This window comes from Danio aesculapii, chromosome 5, assembly GCF_903798145.1.
Source record: "Danio aesculapii chromosome 5, fDanAes4.1, whole genome shotgun sequence".
Lineage (NCBI taxonomy): Eukaryota > Metazoa > Chordata > Actinopteri > Cypriniformes > Danionidae > Danio > Danio aesculapii.
Window position 1 is genome coordinate 46,968,960 of NC_079439.1, and position 23,087 is coordinate 46,992,046.

Here is a 23,087-nt window from a genome sequence, read left to right on the forward strand (position 1 = left end):
ATTGGATTGGTATCTGGTGACTGTGGAGGCCATTTGAGTACAGTGAACTCATTGTCATGTTCAAGAAACCAGTCTGAGATGATTCACGCTTTGACATGGTGCGTTATCCTGCTGGAAGTAGCCATCAGAAGATGGGTACACTGTGGTCATAAAGGGATGGACAATTGGACATGGTCAGCAACAATACTTAGGTAGGCTGTGGCGTTGACACGACTCAATTGGTACTAATGGGCCCAAAGTGTGCCAAGAAAATATCCTCCACACCATTACACCACATCCTGCCTAAACCGTTGATACAAGCCTCAAGGTTTAACACGTTGTGCATTCAGAGATGTTCTTCTGCATACTTCGGTAATAACGAATGGTAATTTGAGTTACTGTTGCCTTTCTATCAGCTCAAAACAGTCTGGCTATTCTCCTCTGACCTCTGTCATCAACAAAACATTTTTCCCTAGAGATGGTTGTGTGAGAAAATCCCAGTAGATCAGCAGTTTCTGAAATACTCAGACCAGCCCGTCTGGCACCAACAACCATGCCACGTTCAAAGTCACTTAAATCATCAATCTTCCCCATTCTGATGCTCGGTTTGAACTGCAGCAGATCGTCTTGACTAGGTCTACATGCCTAAATGCATTGAGTTCCTGCCTTGTGATTAACTGACTATAAATTTGCATTAATGATCTGTTGGACAGGTGTACCTAATAAAGTGGCCAGTGAGTGTATCTGTGTGCTTTTCAGACAGTCTGAAAAATCTGAATTTAATGATTTATACTTTGTGTTCTTCCCAGAAAAAATAAGAATGGAGGGAACAAATATGGATACACGGAAATGCACGGTTTCATGAATCCAAGCTGCTTCAGAGAAATAAAAGACTGCTATGAACTAAAAACAGTTCTTTATTTTTCAATTGACTCACATGGAGATCCAGCAAACTTTTATTGCTTAATATGGATTAAGGTAAGGTACAGATTTTAAAAAGTCAAACTGATCTGAAACTATTATTCAGGAACCTGTCACAGATTTGGCTTTGTAAAACATTATAACATTAAAGGTGACCCTCAAACAAACACTTTAATAAATAATCCACATCACATAATAAATAATATTTCTTCAATTAAAACGGTTCATTTTGGCAATTCAAGAATAAAAAAAAATCTTTTTTCTGTCATTTTCACCATGTTACGTTAATAAATAAAATGTTGTACTAAAAATGTATTAACCTAATTAAAAACCTCTAAACTTGAAGAATTAGAATAGCAAATCAAATACTGTGAAATTACAGCATCCAGATTCAAGACCTGAAAGATAAACGTGTGTGTGTGTGTGTGTGTGTGCACGTGTTAGTCTACTACTTTGATGGAGTGAAGGTGAAAGCTGGAGGAGGTTCCTCTGGTCTGACTGGAGGAGCTCTTGCTGCTGGAAACTGTCTGACTCTGAAGAGCAGAGCGAGGGAATTTAGCTGCTGTTGCTTGACCGACAGTGAGCTGTATATGGGAAAGAAAAAATGCAAATACAATGAGCACCAGTAGTTATGTTTCCACTCAAATTTGCAAATTAGACTTAAGCCCAGCTCACACTGTGCGATTTTTATTTATTTATTTATTTATTTATTTTTTGGCTCCCATGTCACACTGTAAGATCTCAGTTGTCATTATAGTTACTAAATAAGTAAAACATTTCGAACTCATCACATTTTTTTGCATGACTACAATGGCTGTTCACAAACAAAACAAAACCGCTCACCCTGAAAGTGACCTTTGTACCGAACTTAAAATTCTTCACTTTCCTTTCCATGTGCTACATACATCAACCATGGCAACAAAGACATGCCAAACACTGAAGAAAACTCACCTAGAGTTCATCATCATCCATCCATGACACTTTAACTATACTGCGCTGAAATGATTCCTAACAGCAAACAAATAATCTGTAGCTGCAATTTAGCACACAGCGTGCCTCAATAATAAAACTAAGTAAAAAAAAAAAAAGTTTTGAAATTTCCCCGTAGTGGTTTGAAGTTGTTAGTGGTTCTGCACGCCTATTGGTTCTTGGTTTGTCGCTCGTCGCAGCTGTTTTCATACTGCTAGTAAATGTCTGAATTTTTCTGACAATGCCAGAACTTCTTTGGAGGGAAAATCTAATTGCAACGGCCATTAAGCAGCTGTCACTGAATATGTCAAACCATCAATCAAAGATCACAGATTTTAGCGAAGATTTCAAGAATCCTTTAGGATTTTCCAAATTTGTCTCGGACGACTGGATCGTAGCTGAAATCCCACAGTGTGAGCTGGGCTTTATGCACAAAACTAGAATATTGCATTTAAATTGGCACATAAAGCATCATTTCCATCCAATAAGTCAAGCAGAACAAAATCCGGACAAATTGGCGGTAAATTTCAGAAAGAAAATTGGAATTTGCTGCAGTTGAAGTTAATGTAATCAATTACTTGTGCCTCAAAATGAAGATTTTGTAGGCAAGAGACCCCTCTTTTGGACTTTTTGTTATTACATGATCTGTAAGAACAAAACAAAACCACTACTTTTTTTTGATGCACATGATAGAATTTATTCAATAAGTGTTTCCATCATTTTTTATGCACATCATTTCTTATTGAATAAAACACTTATTCGATCCAGTTGTGCACATAAAACCGCACATTTTCAAAATATATATACGGTATACAGTACATTTTGATATTCCAAAATGGACGTAAAAAGGTAGATGGAAACAATTATCGAGTGCACTCAGCAGCATTTGCTCATTGATACCTGAGTGACGGGGTGGTGTCTTTCTACAACGACTGAACTCATGGGTGGAGCGACACCCATGATATGCATGGCTGCAGGTGGGCGACTCGTCCGGTGCTCGGCCCTTCCGGTCAGACGAGCGGTGACTGTCTTGCTGGCTTTCTGTTTGCCTGCTGTTACTATCCGTGTGTTCGCCTGAAGAAAGACACAGTTTGAAAAGCAGCATAAAAACAAAAGTTTAACATGCTGATTTCAAATATTCATACATGTGGATGCAGACGTGGTACCTGTCTGAAGGGGTGTATACTGCCCCCTGGTGGAGCGATAGAGTTCACTACTGTGGTTGACACAAGAGTTTCTGCTCTCGGGCCTGTGCTTGAGCTGGGCTGAGAGAAAAACTCTTCCTGAAAAAAAATACACAAGTTACATTAATAAAATATGCTTTCCATGGTGAGAAAACTGTAATGCTACAAAACAGATATTTAATAAATAACTAGGATTTACCATATAAACGCTGTTTACAAGACTGTTTACAATACTTTGTATTATATCATCTTTGCATCAAATTACTAAAGAAAAGCTAATTACCACTTATGCGATGTGTTTTTTAATGCAGTGTTTATGGCGGGAACATTATCATTGAGTTATTTCATTACTTAAGCAATCAGGATTGTACTTTCCCGTTCACTGCACTCTAATGATCCACTGCTAAAAAATCCAGAAATGTAAAAAGAGTTTATAATTTATGCTTCTATTGTTCTCATTTGCAAGTCGTCTAAATTTGTAAAGTACATTCATTCAGGGTGTTTGAATGTGGTTGCAGAGAAATGTAATTTTCCTTAGGACTTTTAACATTAAGTTCATTTAACTTAACCCTGGGTTACTGGGAGAGACCATTAGATGGGAAAATAGGAAAGGAAGACCATTTCATTCCGTCCTTCATAGTGTAAAAGGTCCATTTAAGAAAAACTTAATTTCAGTTGGCAACATGTATACCAAATATGACCCTTTTTGTAAACAGATCATCTTCATTTGTCCAATTAACATCACAACAGATATTCAAATAAAGCCATTAAGCCAGGATTTAGGAATGTACAATGTGAAATGCCATCCTATACCCATCAATACTGGGTACAATATGAAGCATGAAGCAAAATAACCAAGGATTCATTTTACCTAGGTATATAATGACCCAGAACTAAGTAGTTCAAGTGTGAAAATACCCTCAGTTAACATAAACCAGCACAATTTAATAAGAAAAAAATATTTTGTAAAAAGAAACTGGTCTCTTGCAGGATAAACATTATTAAAGATTTTCATTTGAGAGTAAGAACTTCTGTGTGATTCTGATTTGTCCTATTTGGCATTACCTGATCCCAACATTTTATCACACTTTTTTAGATTTTATCACACTTTTACCCACACATGCACTAGGGTTCATTTCACACAGTTTTGTAGTTTATCAGTATGAATATAATGGTAATGGGGGCCCACCAAAACATATTTTTGAATCACTATCATTGTTGTTCAGTCACATATAGCCACTTGTGGGTTTGACCTGCCACCTACTGGACATTTAAAGTATTGTACTATATATTCGGGTTACTTTCGGTTTCTCTCAGTGTGCGGTCGAGAGTAACGCACATGCAGATTATTTCTGGGCTGGTTTAAACGTTGAAATTTATGTCCGTAAGTGCTCTATTTTAACTAAAGCTCTATTGTAAATATTCAAGGGTTGTTTGATTATAATCAATTTCATACCACTTGAATTTTATTGTACAAACACTTTTTCATGGCTTACATGTTATGCTGGTGGAATTAATATAATTTTGCTAATAATCGATTCAAATGGTCATTTTAATAGATTTTCCTCATACGCATATTAAGATTTGTATAAAAAAATGTATATTAGTAAAGTTTTACTGCTGGCTGAATTGAACATGTTAAAGTAAATGTGAATATATACATACTTTCCCTCTCGTTGTTGTAGTTTTACAAAAAAAGATATTGAGAAGAACAATTGCCAGTAAAGTTACTAAAGTTACCCAACCTGCTTCTGCTGTAATATGCTATCTGTTAAACTTTTGGTTAAGCAACAATTGATTGGGACATAATCATTATTATTATTATTATTATTATGCCTATTATTAAATCATAATATTTTCATGGCAATTTAAACTACCCCTTTAATACGTACAACAAGAAACTAAAAGAAGGAGCTTTGTCTGCATATACTCTGGGGATAATTGTCTGAGTGCATCAGTTACATCAAGCTTCCATGTTTTTCTTGCGCTTGAATGTAAAACGGCCCTCCTATGAATTGTCAGTCACTGATATGACCCCCTGGCAATTTGAGTTTGAGACCCCTGTTTTAGTTAGTGTTTCTTGCCATTCTCACCGGCTCTACATCCTCCGTATTGCTGTGGGAGGGGCCCAGTATTGGACTCTCCATGACAATTGGACTGAGTCGAGTAGATGAGGCATTTCGTGGAGGAGGATTTGTTGTTGAACTGGTGCTTGGCTCGTCCCTTTGAGAGTGACCATCTACACATAAACACAAAAAGATTGATGATAATGAGTTAGGTTTGAGTTTTGGAGATTTTTCTTCAATAAATATGCACTCATATTCACAAACATTGTGCCTTACCACAAAGAGTCCTCCTAAATCTCGTACAAGCTGTTCATGATTATAGAGAAGTTTTAAGATAAATGTAAGGGCGGGGTTGACCTCGTTGCCGATGATGTCAGCATGATCACCAGATATGCACACAGTGATTGGCAGATGGGAAGGGAAGGAGTCGCTGTCAGATATTTGTTCATTAAAACGCTGTGTGTTGCCATATTCAAATAAACTGTTAAAATGCAGGCTAAATGACAAATTCAATTCTAGATATGTGTTTTGCTTTTAATGTTTAATTTCAGATTACTTTCATTGTTACTAATCAATGCATTTTGTTGGAAAATAATTCTGATCTATTTTTAATTGAGATAAAAATATACTATTATATTTTGAAAAAAGTTATATTATATATATATATATATATATATATATATATATATATATATATATATATATATATAAATAAAAAAGTAATATAATATAAAAATGGCTAAATCAGTATTTCCAAAGCATACATTTGTTTATATGCATTCTTTTTAATTGGCCGCTCTTTTTGTGTATTTTGAAATAAATGTAAAAAATATATATTTTTCTTTTTTAAATATTTCCCAAATTATGTTTAACAGAGCAAGGAAATTTTCACAGTATGTCTGATAATATTTTTTCTTCTGGAGAAAGTCTTATTTGTTTTATTTCGGCTAGAATAAAAGCAATTTTAAATTTTTTGAAAAGCATTTTAAGGTCAAAATTATTAGCCCCTTTAAGCTATATATTTTTTTACATAGTCTACCGAACAAACCATCATTATACAATAACTTGCCTAATTACCCTAATATGATTATATATATATATATATATATATATATATATATATATATATATATATATATATATATATATATATATATATATAATGATTATATATATATATATATATATATATATATATATATATATATATATATATATATATATATATATATATATATATATATATATATAATCATGTCCAATCAATTGAATTTACCACAGGTAAACTCCAATTAAGCTGCTGACATATCTCAAGAATGATCAGTGGAAACAGAATGTATTTAGAGCTTTACGGCAAAGGCTGTCAATACTTCTGTACATGTGATTTTTCAGTTTTTTTATTTTTAATAAATTTGCAACAATTGCAAAAACTCTTTTTTTTCCCACATTGTCATTATGGGGTATTGTGTGTAGAATTTTGAGAAAATAAATTAATTTAATCCATTTTGGAATAAGGCTGTAACATATAAAAGGCTGTAACATATAAGATATAGACATAAATACATTTTCATCGTTTTATAAATATACTTTTCAATAAAAATAATAATAATAAATTATATCAATAGAAATACATCAACAGCAATAAATATTACATACAATTTTAATCTAAAATTTAAATTTAAAGTTTTTATTATTTGTATTTTTGCTAAAAAATAAATAAATAAATGTTTACCATTCTTGAAGGATTTACATATAAAAACATTTCCTTCAAAGTCTCTCCAGATAAAAAAAAATCTTGTCTAATAACATTAACAATAGGGCATTCCAAAAGTATGTTTAACACTTTGGTTTCGGTTGCAATAGTGACATTTTGGGGATACTTCTCCTTTTAGTAAAAGTCCATGAGAAGAATCTGAGTGTTTATCACAACCTACATTTCAATGATCAAGCAAACAGTCATGTCATACTGGTACACGGTGTCCTCATAAATGTAATTATTAACACTTTAACGGAGCTGAGTCTCTCCATTATCTTACCCCGGTCCAATCTAGTTGCTTCTCCAGTATTAAACATGCTAAGGGCCTCGATGTTGAGCGCACAAACACCACGCATGAAAGCTTTCTTCATAGAGTCCTCATAACGCTCGCGCTCCATGTGCAGCCTGTGGATCTCAGCTTGAGCTTTCTGGAGCTCCTCTACATGCTGACAAACAAAAACACAAAATGTTCTCATTAAGCCCACATCCAGTAACGTATTAAAGGACTGTGAAATCAAAATAAAGTTTTTTAGATTGTAGATTTAGTTTGTTAGTTTTAAGGATATCTATTAGCTAGTGTGCTCCAAAACAGTGACAACATTTGCGTTTATAAAATATAAAACTGATCTAAACATCCAAAGCTTGCAGTTTGTCACTTACGCCTAAATGGATCAACGATTTTTTTTTCACGTTACCTCATACTTTAGTTTCTCATCAAATCTTGACCAATCAAATGCTCTCTAGTATCTGACATGCCCCACCCCCTTCAAGACATTTCTCATTTGATGCACTTGATCTCAACCACTCCACTGGCAGAGCTGTGAGAAAAACTAATTGCTATTGGCCATTTTTTTAAAGGGGAGGAGCCCTCTCTTCATTTTTCAGTTGAGATTATGTCAAACAGAGAATAAAAAAATGAACATTTCAAAGCGCGTCACGAGACCTTTAAACATGGAGTAAAAATAATGCACGTTCAGTGAATTTGGATGGCACGGCAATTACCTGTGCCATCTTGGCCTCGTAGTCTGTAGAGAGCTGCATGCAGACGTCCTCTGCTCTGGCACAACATGCTCTCTCCACACGCTCTCGCCACCTGTTCTGAATGAGCGAGTGCCAGCCTGACCACACCTTCCTCTTGAGCTGCATATGATAGTGCTGCTCGGCCAGTCTGCTCCCCTGAGTCTACAACACAAACACGTCTATTAAGACACTGTTTTAAAAGGCTTTTTATTTATTCATGTTATTTGTTTTTATTTTATTTTAGAATTATATGATTTTTTTTCCTAGGCAAAATAAAAATACAGTTGTGCTGCTTAATATTTCTGTAAACAATTGTGATCATTTCTTCAGGACTCTTTGCTAAACAGCAGTATTTATTTAAAACATTACACATTTGGATATGGTTGTTTTTTGATAAGTTTAATGCATCCTTGCCAAATAAAAGTTTCTTTTTTTTACTTTTCTGTAATTTTATCATTTCTGTCATATATATATATATATATACTATATATATATATAGTCCGTATTCTGTCAGTATACAGTTGAAATCAGAAAATTAAAAACTGCTTTTATTTAAAAAAAAATTATCAGATATACTGTGAACATTTTCTTGCTCTGTCAAACATAATTTAGGAAATATTTTAAAAAGGGAAAAAAAACACACAAAAAAAACAAAGGGGCTAATAATTCTGACTTCAACTGTAACTTCCATAGTTGGAAAAATAAAGACTATGAAAGTCAATATGGAAGTCAGTTTTCCATGACATTTTTCAAAATATCTTCTTTTGTACAGTGGCAGAGAGAGCTTGACAGACCTTAATCCGTTTGATAGCACACATGCTGCAAATCCTCACAACACATACACATCAAAAAACATGCTGCATTTATCACACAACGCAAACAATTAACGAAAATGCACTGCATTTTCTCACAACATTTGCAAAAAGAATGGAACGGGTCAACGGGACCCTAAAACGTGACGGACGCCAAATAGGTCAACATCGCCCAACCCTAGTTTGGAACCACTTGATGGTGAACTGAAGAAATAAACTCAATCAGGTTTGTGAAAAGTGAAGTGTAAACAAATCACAGGATTTTCATAACACAATCGTTGCTCATAAAATATCCTGAAACATCTTATTTTCTTATTCAAAAATTGTGTCTACAAACGATCAAAAATTTATATATATGTATTATCGTTTACCTTCGGGTAGAAAGCAATAATGTAAATATAGTTAAACTATAATTTAAATGAATCTGAAATCTTTAAATGCAGACAGTCACCTTTAATTTCTTCAAGAAGAGAAAATGAATACTAAACAGAGGCCTGTCTGAACTATCAATCTGACATGAGTAAACAGCAGTGTGTGAAAGCATCTGCCCTGTGCGTGTGTGTGAGCTGTCAGTCAGAGCTGCCCCGTCTCACCTCCTCTCTGGCAGCAGACTGGCGCATCCTCCACTGGGTGAAGCTCCTCATCAGCTCCAGCTTCTGCCTCTGCCTGTCAACCGCCCTGCTCAGATTCACGATCACCTGCAGACGCCACGGGTCAAAGAGGAGACCACAGAGAGTGAAAACAGACACTTACAGCCTGTTCAAAACTATGAAGCAGAGCCACGTTTCTTTATTTTTGCTTTACATGTTGTGTGCTGAATATACGGTTGAAGTCAAAGTTATTTGATTTTTATATAATTCGATTCTTTCATATTTTAATAATATTTGAATATTTATCCTGTGATTTAATTTTTTTAAAGATATTTGCTAAATGATGTTTAACAGAGCAAGGAATTTTCACAGTATTTCCTATATTACTTTTTCTTCTGGAGAAAGTCTTTTTTGTTTTACTTCGGCTAGAATAAAATAAGTATTTTAAATACTAAATTTAAAATAAACTTTTAAGGTCAACATTGTTAGCCCTCTTAAGCTTTATTTTTTTCGACTGTCTATAAAACTAACCACTGCTATACAATTATTTGCCTAATTACCCTAACTTGGCTAGTTAACTTGTGTCACTAAGCTGAATACTAGAATCTTGAAAAATATCTAGTCAAATATGCTGACTGTCATCATGGCAAAGATTAAAAAAAATTAATGATTAGAAATGAGTTATTAAAGCTATTGAGTTTAGAAATGTGTTGAAAAAAATCTTCTTTCCTTAAATCAGAAATTGGGAAAAAAATATACAGGGGGCTTATATTTATGACTTCAATTGTACATTTTGCATATATCTAGATGTGCAATATTAATTAATCGACAACTAAAATGGGTGATTTTTTTTACAATTTATGAGTATGTCACTCAAAAGCAAAAACATTAAAAAACAATTGAAAAAAAAGTTTTATTGAATGTGATGAAGTCTAGTAGAATGAATCAGAATGATTCTAAAAATAAGCCTGTATTTTTGTAAGACATGATAAAGTGATTCTGCTTTATATTAAGTGGCTGGTAACACATTACTTGAAGAGGTGTTCATAAGAATGTCATGAAACCTTTCCAGGGTTTCTGCAGATATCATAATGTCAAGTTTAAGACCATTAAATATTACATTTAAGACCTATACTACAATATCAAAAACACGCATACACAGAAAGAGAAAATGCAAAATCACAAAATTAGTGGTAAAATAAATGTATTCAAATTGAACAGTTTAAAGACAGCTTAACTAGAGAAAAAACAAACAAACAAACATCTTAATGCTGATTTATACTTTTGTCTGGCGCCACATCGCGCACCTCACGAAACGGACAAGGCTTTTATACTTGACGCATTTGCCATTGAGATATTTTTTTAAATGACAGGGTCAAGAGAAAAAGACAAATAAAAAAAAGTAGAAAGTTTCCGGAACAAGGTCATATCATTAATATCATTGACAATTTTTTGGGGGGGCTTTTTTCTTTGGTTAACAAACTTATCCCTCAGATTTTTTCAAACTTTTACAAAAACTTTCCTCCTTTCCCACTGCTGTTGCAATTTCTAGACAAGAATTACTGTTCATCTGGTTCTCCCTATGATCACGCATGGACCAATCATAAAGATGTCTGTATAGACGTACCTGTTTCAGACAAAATCTCTTTAAAGTGTTTCATATTAAACTCAAATCAAGTGCGGCGCCGCGCGAACTTCACCTGAGTCTCAAAAAATTCTGTGAGCTCCGCTATGGCGTTATTTCACTGACAAATGTCATGAGCGCTGTTATACAAGTCAAGAGTGCATTCATGTAATACGAGCGAATCTCTTTTTCCTGTTTGTGGACAAAACTGCGGGTGAGCTCTCAAATATAATATGCTGCTTGCGGGCAAATTTGTGCAACACTGCATTTCATTTTATCAGTTTATTATTCTTAATACTACAGTATGCTGAAGCATCACTGGAGAGCAAAAGCATGAAAGGAGGAGGAAACACAAGACACAAAAATTGTGAGTCCACATCGTCCGACGGAATGAGAGCAGATAATTCGCACGTGAGCAGCCAGTGTTTTGAGAGCTCGCGAGCAGTTTTGTCCACGAACAGAGGAAACCGGCGTGTGAGCAAAGCGTTCGTTTGTATTATATGAATGCGCTCCCTAATTGTAATACTGCGCTTACGACAATTGTCAGTGAAATTACGCCATACTCCGCCAGCCGAAATCATGTGGCGCATACCCACAGCAAACCTCTGCAAACACAGCAATGATGTCACATTCGTCGTGCGCACTGAGTCAATAACAGAAAGCTGATTGGCTATTCGACTTTTAAATTTGAGACTTTTTAAGACCTCGCTGAAACCCTGCCTTTCTAATCATGACATGACAAAAGTCATGAATGAGAATGAGATTTTATGCATGCTTATGACAATTGCTATTAAGTGTCATTTGCTCAGTTCGGTGACATTTGACTGAAATTATGAAGTGAGTTTGGAGTAAAAGCTTTAAGTCTGTTTGGATCATAATTGCTGTAGACTTTTTCCAGTATAGTGACCTTTATCAATTAAAATGGAATTTTGAGTAGGTTGTAGGGTTTATTTCTGAGCTACTCCTCTCATCTTACACTCAAAGCAAATGAAGAGTTAAGATGCAAAAACCTTTAAGTGCCATATGAAATTTTCTTCTAGAATGAGCAATTTACACAACCTCCTATGTTTTTGTTCAGTTATTTCACATTAAAGGCAAAGAAAATAACCAATTATTCAACTTTAAAATGCAATTACTGAACCTACACACAAAAGTCTGAAAAAAATGCTTATTTTAGAATAACATTTTAAATGGCATTTGGTTTTTGCATCTGAACTCTGTGAATTAACAGTTGGAGGGGCATGGCTACACGTATTTCACCCAATCAGTCAAACCGACATCATCAGAGAAGATGAAATGCTGTTCTAGGGCAGAAGCAGATGGTCAGATTTTAATTCAAGATTACCAAAGCAAACAGATTAATTTTTCACCATAAAACTAACAAGGTGCGCTAGCAAAATGAACAGTCAATTTTGATTTCATGCATACTGAAGGAATGACAAAAAAGATAAATGTTATTAAATGTGGTATTTTCCACATGCTTTCACATGTAGCAGCAACAAAGAGCCATAGCCCCAGAGAAATTTCACAAAAATCACAATATTGCATAGCTCATTTGTTAACTATGACTCCATTTAATAAATTCTGATGAACTGAATATTTACTACTGATTAAAGAACCAGCTTTACAGACAATATCCATATGAACGTTGCCTCTAATTTTTCGCACAGCCCTAAACAGTACGTGCAACAGTTTTGTACTTTTAATAATCTTTAAATAATTTAACACTTTAAAGCAAAATGTATTCTGATTGGTTAGGATTTATCTGATGAAACTGATTTTAGCAAGATTATTTCTCTGTGTCGTTATCGTAGCAATGCACTTTCATATTCTCATTAAATTATAATAATCATTAATACAGTATTGTTAACATTACAGCTACTGCCCTTGCGTGTCCGTTTAGTCTGAAAACGTGCACGCACCTCATCTTTCCTCTGGTTAGAGATCTGGTAGGTGTTGAGCAGGTCTTTGAGACTGTCCATCTCAGCGTTCACAGCAGTCATCTGAGCTGCGTGCTTCTCTCTCTCCTTCTTCAGCTCCAGTCTGTGCTGCTCCACAAAGGCCAGTTTCCACTTCCTCAGCTCCATCATCACATTACTCTACACAGAACCAATTATTTTTTTCAATATAGTGCATAGATAAAGAATGCTACTCGCAGAGAACCGCAAGTGCAATACAACAAACCTTAAGAGTTGTGCTCCAGGTGTCCAGAATGTTCTCCATCCTGTTGAGATTGTCCTCTGAGATGAAGATTTCAGTGGTGGTGGTGATCAGAGCATCAGGGCTGCTTTGTTGTGACCTGTCTGAGCCAGTCTGTACCCTCGCTGATCTCTCCTCAGACAACACAGACCTGGCTGACATGATCTCTTCTGAAGTAGGACCAATATTATAATCAGAAAGGTCATTGAAAGACAGAGAACTCAGAGATCTCTCCATCTAAATAGCTTTTTAATTGAAATGGCTTTGTGTCGTTACCCTCAGACATGCGACTTGGTGGTCTGGATTCTCCTAATGGAGGAGTTGGTGTAGCCCTGATGCTTATTTGTCCTTCATTATCTGAAATGAGAAAGAAAACAACACTTACTACTTGTGCCATTAATGTTAATCAGACTTCAAAAAATAAAGATAGAGTTACTTAATTGATTTATTTTCATTAGATATTTTGGTGTCTGTATTATTTCCAATTTGTAAAATTATAATCGTTAAATATAATGTTTATTTATATAGTATTTTTTTATTAAACTTTTATTTATTTTTATTCACAACATTTATTAATTTCAGATCAGCAATTTACAGGATCAATCGAATATACAAGAACATTTTTCTTTTTTTTTTTAAATCACCCATCCACCCTATCCCGCCCTTGGTAGACAAATCACTTAAATGGACTTTATTGCGAGGCATTGAGCTAACCGCTAACATAAGAAGCAAAGAACAAATAAATAAATACAATAGAATAATAAACATAAAAAACATAATACATAAAAGCACTATTAATAGTGGTGTAATAGATCACAAATCTCACAGTTCGGATCACGTTAGGATTTTTAGTCTTCGATCGGACCATTTTTTCAGATCAGACAAATATAATTTGCTTTCTATTATACAAAAACAGTACAGCAAGACACTTTTGTTTTTAACAAACAAACAGGACTTAAAATCTGTAATTTTATTAAAAATAAAATGAAGAAATAATCAGCTGAATAAAAATAAATTGTAAAATTTTCAGTACTGTGAAAAATTCATTGTTACTACAACTGTTGCTGATAATGCTAAATGTAGAAATATAATTTATAATATACTTTATAATAAGTACAACCTAAATTAATTTTTTGTCCTATTTTCAATAAATTATTCAGTTATTCACTCATAAAACTTAATGTTTCATTGCTAGATGTGTGATTTTTGAAGAATTATTCAGTGGCATATTTTTGATTGCTAATTGGTTGACTCCCATTGGTTAAATAATGTAATTGCTGCCTACAACTTTTATTTTTGAGCGTCAAGTTAAATGCATATGATGATGATTTTAATCTTTACCATAAACATCAGTGGTTTTATCTAAACTATAAACTGTCATCACAGTACTTCTGTGTTACTTGACTGTAACTTCATAACTAACTCAAAAGACTTAAGACTGAATTTTAAACAATATTTAAATGCAACGATTCTAAGGATTAATAAACATATGCAAATCAACATCATTTATAATTTATGTTGCGTGGGTGTTGAGATCCCGAACTTTTAATGATTAATCATGCAGCTGCATTGATGCAAGCTAAACATAAAAAACACCTTTAATGAAACCCATCACATCTTGAATAACCTACAACAACTTCCTCCGTCATCATTATATTTTAAAGGAAACCCTGAATGCTTTCATACATGTGATTTGAATGAAGCAAGAGGTGATCTCTCTGTGATCGTTACAAATTTAGAATTAATCTACCAGTAAAAAAAAATGTATTAATCCGCGAGCCACGTGAGTTCTGAACCGTGAGTTGTGATCCATACGAATTACAGATCAACCATAATCCGTTACAACCCTAACTATTAATGGTAAATAAATTAATTAAAAACTTCATCCTGTTACATCAGCAATATCAGTCAATGTAACACCCAAATTATTCATGACATCTATACAATAAATTGGCTCCACATCTTTTCAAACATTAAAGACCCATTTTAAAGATTAATTGTTTTTTCATTTTTTATTTCTTTTATTTCAACAAAAAAAGTGAAAATGGGTTGCAATGCAGGTATGAGTTATCATCATTTTTTAGTGATTGACTGTAATATAATGTACAATAAACATTAATTAACCAGTGTTCTTTCAGGTTTTAGTTTATTTTAAGAGAAGTGCAAGCCTCTTTGATGTGCTGAGATTTGCATTTTGTAATATGTTCATACAAATAATGAAATTGTGTTGGATGCTGACTACCAAAATACTAGAGATTTTTTTTATAACATAAAGAATTATTAACTTGTTTTTTTTTATTTAGTGTAGCAGCATAACAAATACAAGATTTCAGCTTAAAAGAGGATTCACTGACAATCATTTCACTTTTTTATACAATATAGAAAGTAACAAAACACAATGTAAAAATTTCATTAACAAAAATAAATAATAACAATAACGATAAAATAATAATGTAAACAAAATCAGTAACAAAATTTACACAATGGGCTATATATTTTTCAGCCAATGATGAACTTCCATCCATGAGAGCTTTAATTTGACTATTTTCAATTTCATACGGTTCCTTTTACAGCATGGATGTTGTAACGTAATTCAAATATAATCAGTTAAATAGACTTAAGCATTCATTTGGTTGTTAAAGCGTAAAAAGAGACGAAAAAATGTTTGAACGCAGGTGCTGTCATAATGCAGTGCTTCTTGTTTGGTCTGATACCCACTTTATAACATATATCAGCCAGGCAGTGAAGATTGCTGTTTTTTTTTTTTTAAGAAATCAGACCTTACATGCGGCGATTTTGTATCCAAAAGCACTGGGGCTGGCTGACTGAAATTAAAAGTAAGTATGTATATACTCCATTCAGGGAGGGTCAAATATACACCTAATAACCAAACTCTGTATTAAATAATATTAAAGGGCACCTATTGTGAAAAATCTACTTTTCAAGCTGTTTGGACAGAAATGTGTGTAAGTATAGTGTATAAACTGTCATATTGGGGTGATATAAACACACCCAGTCCTTTTTTTTCAAATTTAACAACATAAAAACGGTGGACCAATTGGAGCGGTTTTCAGATCGACCGCAACTTTATGTAGGAGTGCAGTCCCCCCGTCCACCAATATTGATTGACAGCTGTGCGCATTAACATGTCCGGTAGTCACGTGTATAATCATATCATCAAGAGAGGACGAGCGCAAAGCAGCCGGGAATAAAAGGTGTGTTTAGTTCGCTAAGATCATCAATCATCATCAAACGTGATCAAGAGTGAGTTTTACATGTTTAAAATGTTTTAAAACAGAGCATGTGTGTAATAAACTAAAGCGATTCACTTCAGATTCACTTAATCAGCACAGCCGCGTGTCAGAACAATTATAAAAGAAGACGCTTCAATCGCGGTTTGTGGAAGTTAAATCGGGTTTATTTTGTACATTAATATAAGAGATATCCATACAGCAGTGGATATTACCAGCATCATGACACATATGCGTGCATGTGTGTGTGTGTGTGTATGTGTCTGCGCTATGTGTTTGTGTCCTTGCTGTGTGTGTGCGTGAACTTTGTAATGACATTGTGTGTGACTCATTGTTGCAAATCTACAAAAAAATGCATCAAATACTGATTGTTAAATTTCTTACTGTAGTATTTGTCACACACGTTACGCCAGATCTGCTTCCTGAGGCAGCTGAGGCCAGCGATTGCTGACAGGCACGTGGGAACGGTGGGCGTGGAGGACTAGCCTTAAAGGGTCATTACAAAAAAACAGCAAAACCTTTTTTCCAGCTATAATATAAACACTTCAAACAGCTATAATAAATAAACTGATGGGTGCTTTGAGCTGAAACTTTACAGACACATTCTGGGGACACAAAAGACTTATATTAAATATGAAAAAAGGGGTAAACTATGTGCCCTTTAAATCTTTATTCTTAGTCTGAAGAGGAGACTGTGAGAGAAAGCTTACTGAATATTAAATTAATTTTTTAAATGTCATTTTATTACATATATTGTTTTATTTCATCGTTTTATTTTTATTAAACAAAAGTATAAAAAAACTACATTGTAGTTATTAATTTAGTAGTTGGTTGTAATTATATATATTATAATTGGATAAAAAAGGTGCCTTTTGATGCATAGAGAATCATTTTATTACTAAATCGTTACCCTCTAAACTGTAATCAAATTGTGCGTCAAGTTTATCACACCTCTAGTTTAAGGCTGTCTGATTATTTTATATTTTAAGGCTCATTTGAATGTGTGCTGTGGTTCCAAGTTGGTTTACCTGCAATTTGAAACAAAAGTTCAGAACTGCCTCAATCCTTCGTGGCACAGATTCAACAAGGTACAGGAAATATTCCTCAGAGATTTTGCTCCATATTGACATGATAGCTTCACACAGTCGCTGCAGATTTGTCGGCTGCACATCCATGATGCAAATCTCCCGTTCCACCACATCCCAAAGGTGCTCTATTGGATTGAGCTCTAGTGACTGTGGAGGCCATTTGAGTACAGTGAACTCATTGTCATGTTCAAGAAACCAGTCTGAGATGATTCGCGCTTTATTGGTCACGCTCCCTCTAACCTCTGGCATCAACAAGGCATTTGTGCCCATAAAACTACTGCTCACTGGATATTTCTCTTTTTATTGGATCATTCTCTGTAAACTCTAGAGATGGTTTTGCGTGAAAATGCCAGTGGATCAGCAGTTTCTGAAATACTCAGACCAGCCCGTCAAGCACCAACAACCATGCCACGTTCAAAGTCACTTAAATCACCTTTCTTCCCCATTCTGATGCTTGGTTTGAACTGCGTCTTGACCATGTCTACATGTATTGATTTGCTGTCATATAATTGGCTGATAAAAATTTTCGTTAACAAGCAGTTAGACAGCTGTACCTTATAAAGTGGCCGGTGAGTGTATGTGCTGCACATTGTACGTGTACCTGCTAGAAGCTGAGCTGCTGTGCCTCTTTTATGAGTATCCTGTGGATTCTTGGTGAGTTGAGTTGTGTTCAACTGCTGTGATGGGAAACTTGGGTCATTTTTAGGAGTCACAACAGCATACCGAAGAAGTTCTTCATACTCATCCTGAAAATTTGAGAAAGAAGGAACATTACCAGGGTGTCCTTTAAACTGGCCAAAATGACAGAAAATCACAGTCAGTTATCTTAGTGATTTTTGTGATGGTGGGCATGATAACTTACCTGAAGCGCAGAGGAAACTGAGCTGCCCTTGTCTGAATCTCTAGGTAAATCTGGACTATTTCGCTCCCCTTCATCTGATGACATCTAAAATACAGAATCAAAGAAACCAATCATGTTACAACTTTTAAATGACTAGTTGAAGTGAGATACTGCAGGAAAAAAACATTTTTCAGGCACACTTTTTACTCCTATCGAAAAAAAAAAACATGCAAAATACACATTAAAGCATTCATTTTATTGCACTTAATCAGTGTGTGTCAATAGATTTGAATTACATTGCATAACATTTCAGACTGTTTTCTCAAAATGATTTTTCTCTCCTGCACCTCAGCATAAATATCCCCTTCAGCAGCACTTACATCCAGTTGAAGACAAAATTATTAGCCCTTCTGTGAAATTTGAAAACAAACATGTGTTATGGATGTGACCAAAAGGGTCTGTGAGTTTACAGTATATAACATTCTGTGAATTAAACTGCACAACCCAAAATAAATAATTATAATAAAAAGAATAAGAGCTGGCTCCATATAGAACAAAAATTATTTATTTTATTTTATTTGACATTTTTTTCATTTATGAGGAAAAAAACTTCGTTATGGATGTGACCATTTTTGTCTTTGGCAAATCGAATATAATTGTTTGAAAACACTGACAGAAACATTTTTGAGTCTTTTTACAGTACTGTAAAATACAAGCAGGCACAAAAAATCTAGAAAGGGTTTCGCTATTTTGGTGAAAACTTTTTTTTTCATGGCATGATTGAGATGTGCATGGGATTGCTCCTTTGAGAATTCTAAATAGGGAAATCAAGTTAGCAGCCAATGGCTATCAAAGTACATCATTGCTCACAGTCAAATAGTGCTAATGTTGATTTAAAGTCATACTTACGTGGCAAATGTGGCGACATAAAAACCAACTTTACTTCATTATTTCAATACAACATTTAAGAAAACACATAAAATATTTTTTAATTGTTTATCTAAACAGTCACCTGGGGAAGTATGGGAATAAACTATGTTAGTTATTATCATTATTTTTTTTACCCAGCAATTTCTTGCCTTAAAATGAGGAATTCATGGCTACTTCCAGTCTAACTTCACTTCAAAACAGTCTTACCTGTCTAACTCAACCGTGTAATCATAATTAAAACACTGACCAAGACTTATTAGATAACATTTACTCTCACAGAGTAACGTTACTAATGTTATTAATAATCAATTTTCAGAACTATAAAATCTAGCGAACTCTAACAAAGTTAAGTACAGTTTATTTGAGCAGCAGTGATTTCTCATCTAACATTATGGAAGGCAAAGATTCACTGATGTTTTGTTTTGCTAATGTTCATTACTTATAACGGCCAAATGGTATATTATACAGTCAAATAACGACCCAGTGGTCACGCATATAGCCGATGTAAACAGCAAGCTCCAGGGCAAAAGTGCAACCCAAGTTCCTGCTGAAGCGTCTTAGCAGGCAGTTTGTGTTAGCCTTACGGCGCTCCTAGCCTAAACCTGCTGCGTGGTAACAGAGATAAAAGTGTAAGTTTATTACCTTTCCAGAGATGGTTTAAATGTATTTGTTCTTCTATTAACTCAGCGAATGGTTCCAGTCTGCAAGAACACACACTACTGTTAAAAGCACAGTTTTAAAATGCTAGCCGCTGCAGTAAAAGTCGATTTGATTGGTTGAAAATATCTCACGTCTATTTTGTTCATCGTGATTGGGTAGAACGTTTCCGTGGTAACAGAGACGCGGAAGCGAAGCGCCTATTTGTTGACATGTGTTCCCAATGGTCACAACGGCTGTATGCAGTCAGATAAAAATTATGAAAATCTGAATCGGTATTTTAAAACTGTGTTCCAATAAACATTTTATTTTTTCCTTAGTGAAACTAAAAGCATTTTGATGCCAGAGTCTGTTAACTGTCTCACAAATATGCTTATTTCATTATTATTGAGCTAGAAATGTTTTTGGACTTTATTATTTATTTGTTAGTTTTATTTTATTTTTTTTTTGGTTATTATTTTGATTATTATTTTATTTGATAAACTTTGTGTTTTACAAGGTTTCATTTACATTTTTTTTTTTTTTTTTTTTTTTGTAAATAAAACTCTTTAGACATATTACAGTTTTTCTCAGTCACTTTTGTGCATTTCTCACAACACTATTTACATTTGCACAACAGTTCATGCATTTCTCAAAACAATTAGTCATTTGTGCACATCATAGTAGCAGTTTCTCATTCCTTCCAACAAATTGCAAATGCTTTTGGACATGCATAAATTGAAAATTTCATACAACTCTCTGCTGTTTTATAACATTATCATTTGCTTATGTCATGTCAGTCAAAATTAACTAAACTTGTGAATGCTGAATTCCATATAAAACTAATAGTCCTCATTTCATTACTTGAGTCATTATAAAAATGTTGAACTAGTTGTCAAAATCTTTCAAGCAAATTTTATAAAAGATTTTAATCTTTTTTTTTCCTGAAAATGTCTTTTAAATTGAACAAGCTCATGAATGATTTACAGACCTATGTTGTAGGTTCAGTTTCAATATGTACTGCAATATTGTTTAAAGTTGTGCACAGCTCTACCCAAAGGAAGTTTATGTTTGTTGTAAATAAGGGTGTATTCTTCTGCACAATGCTGTGAATAACTTAGAATTGCAAAGAGCATATGCAGTAAAAATTTGTAACATACATATTCAGTGTCCTGACTAAATGCAGTGATGTCTAACTTTACTGTAGTTTTCAAATGGCTGTGCAAATAGTACATAGTGCTGTCTTGAGCATTTTCAGGAGGTGTCACCAAAATCTGACTTTTTTCATTGTAAAAACCGTAGAGTAGCTGTCATAATGAAAACACGACAAAGCCATTTGACTATCTTGTTCATAAACAATGGTGGCAGGACTTTTCATCTTGAGGACACTGACATTTTCATTGACATGAATACTTGCTTTTGATGAATGAGCTATCCATTTTGAGCAAGTGACATGCTTTTGCAGGTTATCAACTAGGTTTTGCAGTTTGTACTAATTGTTTTGAGAAATGCATTAACTGTTGTGCAAATGTATTAAGTGTTGTGTAATGCATTAAGTGTTGTGAGAAATGCACCAAAGCCACTGAGAAAAACTGTAAATAAATAGATCAATAAATAGAAAACCTAATTATTATGCAAAAGTCTCCATTATCACAGTCACAAATGTATAGATAGATAGATAGATAGATAGATAGATAGATAGATAGATAGATAGATAGATAGATGGATGGATGGATGGATGGATGGATGGATGGATGGATGGATGGATGGATGGATGGATGGATGGATGGATGGATGGATGGATGGATGGATGGATGGATGGATGGATGGATGGATGGATGGATAGATAGATAGATAGATAGATAGATAGATAGATAGATAGATAGATAGATAGATAGATAGATAGATAGATAGATAGATAGATAGATAGATAGATAGATAGATAGATAGATAGATAGATAGATAGATAGATAGATAGATAGATATTGGACACATAACATTGAAATAAATTAATTTCAAGGTTTCAGTTTGATTGTGCATCAAATATCTTTGGACATATCTAATAAATGACAACTACTAAAAAAACTATTAAAGGAAATCAGAGATGAAAATCAAAGAAGGAAAGAAATCCTGGGGCCAGACAGATTGCTTGTGTGTGAAAGCATCAGGAATTATAAAGGTAAGTGAAATATATAGCTGTGCCTGAATGAAAGAGCAGCAGTGAATTGAATGAATGAATCAGACTTCACACACACTGAGCTTCATGAATAAAAGCATTGCTGTGTTTCATCCTATATATAAACCCTGCAGGTTGTTTTTTTTTTTTTTTTTTTTGTATTTGAGTGCTTCATAATTCAGCCATCAAATAGTTTTCTGAGTGCATACTTGCTCTAAGGAAAAGTACAATAACTTCAAGGCTTGTTTTGATTTTAGAAGGTAGGCTACATTTAGACATAATGTACAGTACATAAGACTAAAAAGATAGGCCTATTAATGAGTATCAATACTGATAACTTAAAGAATACTGCCTTTGTCCTGAAACAACCTCTCAGTTCTTATATTTGACACTGCAGGAAGTTTTGAGATTTAAATTATTATTATTTTTAAAACTCTTTTCAGTTTAAATGAAAAATAAAAAAAGCTTGTGTTGTGTTGTACTTTATCAAGTTGTAGATTCCATTTACAACACATGTTAATTGGGTTTTCGCAACATGAACAAATCATAAATCTCCTCTTCAGTGACATTTACACAATACCAAACATATCAGTTTTAATAATATATTTTGAAGACATCATACATAATTTGCCAGATCACAAAAAAAAACATACTTACAACTGGAAAAATAAATATTGAACATGTCATGTTTTTTACTGGGAATAATATTTCTAAAGGAGCTGTTGACGTGGAACTGAACCAGATTTTGGTAAAAACCCAAACAGTACAAACATAGAAATAAAACGAAAACAAAAAAAATCTGAAAAATTTGTTCTGTGTAATAACAATCAAATGACACAAGGAGAAAGAACTGAACTGAAAGGTTTAATACTTTATATAAAAGGCTTTTTTGGTGATCGCAGCTTAAAGACACCTCTCATATGGAGAATGAAGTCACATGCATTATTTAATTTCACACAGTTTTTTACACACTCCAACAGAGTGTAAAAATATTGATGGTTCTGTGAGTCGTGTCTGTCAAATAATTTGTATTTTTTTATTGGAT

General features: G+C 33.9%; 2 protein-coding genes across 2 annotated transcripts in view; one reads left to right on the forward strand and one right to left on the reverse strand.

Moving 5' to 3' along the window:
* The window catches only part of ankdd1b (ankyrin repeat and death domain containing 1B), a 17,240-nt gene extending 16,025 nt beyond the window's left edge, over positions 1 to 1,215 (forward strand). The window contains exon 15 of the mRNA XM_056458369.1: positions 789 to 1,215. Within this exon, the coding sequence (XP_056314344.1) occupies positions 789 to 844 (56 nt within the window). The 3' untranslated portion in view covers positions 845 to 1,215. The remainder of the gene's footprint in view (positions 1 to 788) is intronic.
* On the reverse strand, positions 1,050 to 19,962 carry poc5 (POC5 centriolar protein homolog (Chlamydomonas)). The gene is made up of 13 exons (XM_056458368.1): positions 19,873 to 19,962; positions 18,322 to 18,405; positions 18,061 to 18,205; positions 13,397 to 13,477; positions 13,106 to 13,290; positions 12,844 to 13,020; positions 9,301 to 9,405; positions 7,878 to 8,057; positions 7,156 to 7,321; positions 5,147 to 5,292; positions 3,036 to 3,152; positions 2,770 to 2,943; positions 1,050 to 1,484 (listed from the first exon to the last, which is right to left on the reverse strand). Exons 2-13 carry the CDS (start codon positions 18,403 to 18,405, stop codon positions 1,341 to 1,343), a joined length of 1,704 nt encoding a protein of 567 aa, XP_056314343.1. The 5' UTR covers positions 19,873 to 19,962; the 3' UTR covers positions 1,050 to 1,340.
* Between the last annotated feature and the right edge of the window lie 3,125 nt (positions 19,963 to 23,087).